This window comes from Phragmites australis, chromosome 16 (genome assembly GCF_958298935.1).
Source record: "Phragmites australis chromosome 16, lpPhrAust1.1, whole genome shotgun sequence".
NCBI classification, from domain to species: Eukaryota; Viridiplantae; Streptophyta; class Magnoliopsida; order Poales; family Poaceae; genus Phragmites; species Phragmites australis.
The window spans coordinates 10534163-10536929 of record NC_084936.1 but is presented as its reverse complement, the minus strand read 5'-3'; the positions used below and the strand labels follow the sequence as shown (position 1 = coordinate 10536929).

General features: G+C 43.7%; 1 protein-coding gene across 1 annotated transcript; it reads right to left on the bottom strand.

Annotated features, from left to right (window-relative positions):
* On the bottom strand, positions 1-2368 carry LOC133895767 (transcription factor IBH1-like 1). The gene is made up of 2 exons (XM_062336268.1): positions 1517-2368; positions 1-427 (listed from the first exon to the last, which is right to left on the bottom strand). Exon 1 carries the CDS (start codon positions 2131-2133, stop codon positions 1537-1539), a length of 597 nt encoding a protein of 198 aa, XP_062192252.1. The 5' UTR covers positions 2134-2368; the 3' UTR covers positions 1-427; positions 1517-1536.
* Between the last annotated feature and the right edge of the window lie 399 nt (positions 2369-2767).

Below are 2767 nucleotides of genomic sequence, written 5' to 3'. Positions count from 1 at the left end.
TGAAACCGAGCCATAAAAAAGGTCCCCATTTCATTGAGATTGGACACTACACATACATACATGCATGATTTCTGATTTCTCTCATACATAAAAACAAAATTTGGTGATTAACCGATAAATTAATTAACACCAAAATTTCTTTCACCGAGTGGACGATGTCTTGTTCATCCTATCTGCTAGGAGATAGATTTACTTAAACCAAGGTCCATCTTTGCACTGACATATACTTGCACAATAGTTACAGTGGTAATATCAGTACTAGTAACTAGAGCTATAGTAAATTGGCTCCCGTAGGCAATTGATTTGAGCTCTCTTTCTCTCCCATCCATACGGCCTGAGTTGCAGTCCTTGCTTTTCGTGAGTGCGGCGGTAAAGCATTTCATTGAATCCTCTCGCACCTCTGAAGCAGGTCTGCAGCTGCTGCTGCCTGCCAAGAACAGAAAAGTGTTATTAGCTCATCTCCAGCAGATACTCTAAAATTTTATCTCTTATAATACTATTACAGCATCCCCTAATACTATTATAATATCTTCTATTTTTCTCAACTTCAACAGCTACCATATTTCCTACCTTCTATTACTCCCCTCAATCGATCGGCAAGTTTGCCTCTCCCGGCGCTACAGTACCAGCACCCGTATCCCTGTTGATCTGGATACGAGATCCGCTGAAGCTTGTTACGGACGACTGGATTCGGCAAAGGACGAAAAAGCTAGTGGCACAGTATTTTGAGATAAGTATACGGTAACTCCTGAAGATAGCCTTAGCTGCCGGGAGAATATGGAAAATTGTTTGTCATGAGACATATATTTTTGCTAAGCAAGATGGGGGGAAAATAAGAAGCATAAGAAATGTTGAGAAGAAAATTGTTAATGCTGCAATAAGCAAAGGGTGGCTACTAGATTTGTTCTTTTCTTTTTGTTCACCTGCTCTTTTTACCCGGAACAGAACTGCATTTTCTCAGCACCTAAGTTCTAAGTGATATTTTGTTTAAGAAAAAGAGGCATCTATTAGGATGATTGCGCTATAACTGGGACTAAATTGAAGGAAAACAGAAATATACACTTCTAAAATTAGTAAATTGCCTCAAAGTTGCATACAGTTTCAAAGATGTCAGAAATGTTCGGCTACTCCGGGGCTATATATATGTTTAAGAAAACTGAAACAATTTCATGCATTCAAATGGAAAGATAGGAAACAGAGAAATATTAAATTTGTAAAAAAGTGTATAGATTCGAAGTGTAAGGGGTGCTAGAACTTCAGAAAAATGTCCTATAAATGTACCACATGCACATCATTGCACTAGTGTAAAATACGAGAGATGTTTCAGTCACTGAATGGCCCCCAGTACTAAATAGTACTCTCAATTAACACCAACTCCAAAAACAATCCTCAATTTAGAGAACTTTAAAGGTCCCAAAAAAATATACATATTTACCCAATCTTGAAAAATAGATCACACACCATAGGAGGAGTTGACAGCTACAACAGGATCATAAGATGAAACAAAAAGACATACCTTGATATGAGATCATCGCCCTAACGGAGCTGGGAACGGGATCCTTTGCACAGGCATTGCATGAGCTCCACCTGTGTCTTGAGGCACACAACATAGTCCAGCGTCTCGCTCAGCAGGGAGAAGCCACGCAGCTCCTCCCCTCCCGGCACGAGACTCCTGAGCACCTGCAGCCTCGCCCTCACCATCCTCCTGGCCGCCGCCATTGCACTGCATCCGCTGCTCGCCGTCAGCAAGCTCCTCCTCTTCCTGCCGGTGCTGCACACGCGGCGCGACCTCCTCACGATCCTCCTGCTCCGGGCCTCCTTCCTCCCTTTCGCCGCTGCCGCCGCGGCGGCGGCCATCTCGTAGCCTGCCCCGCCCATGATGCGGCGCAAGGCCGCCTCGTTCCGCCGCTCCGCCGCGTGCCGTGCGACGAGTGCGCTTGCCCACATCGTCGTCCGCGGCGCCGCGCGGGCCGAGGCGGAGGCGGACGCCAGCGCCATCGCCACGTCGGAGGAGAGCCGCACGACGTCCCGGCGCTCCCGGAGGCCCATGGACTTGGACGCCTCTCCAGCCGCCCGCAGGCTCAGCAGGAGCTGCGCCATGAAGGCCTTCTTGAACTTCCTCGGGGCATGCATTGGCGTCCCTTGTGAGGAACAAGCAATGGCTAACTTCCTTCGCTTGTTTGATTAGTTCTTGGAAGGAGATGGAAGAGAATGAGTTGATGGGTTTGTTTTGTTGTAGGATCTAGAAGAGGAGGGGTTTATACGAATATAATGCAGCTGGCTAGGTGTGACCAAGAAAGTTCTATGTGGCCTTACTCAGATGCTATTCATTGCTCAGCGTGCAGGGTATATATTGTTCTTGTTCCAACCGTCCATTTGGACTTTTTAAAAGGTAGTTCCCTGTTTGGGACATAGATCTATATTGTACCATTTTTCTGTTTAGTCCTAAAGGTCGGATAAGTAAATTATACTAGATTTAGTACTTGGGCTATAAAACTAAAAAATAGTAATTATTATGATAGAGTAGTATTTCTGACGATGAATCAATTATCATCATTCCCAAATGGTAAATGTAAACACTTTGATGTATACGTGATCACAAGTATAAGAAGATAGATAATAATAGGATGCCATCTATTTTTGACATGACTCCACTTTTTACTAGTCTATAAAATATATGGTAAAAGAAAATTTATACCAAATGATATTCTATCTATCCACCCAGAAGAAAGTTTAATTAATCAGATACTATAAAATGTATAATTAT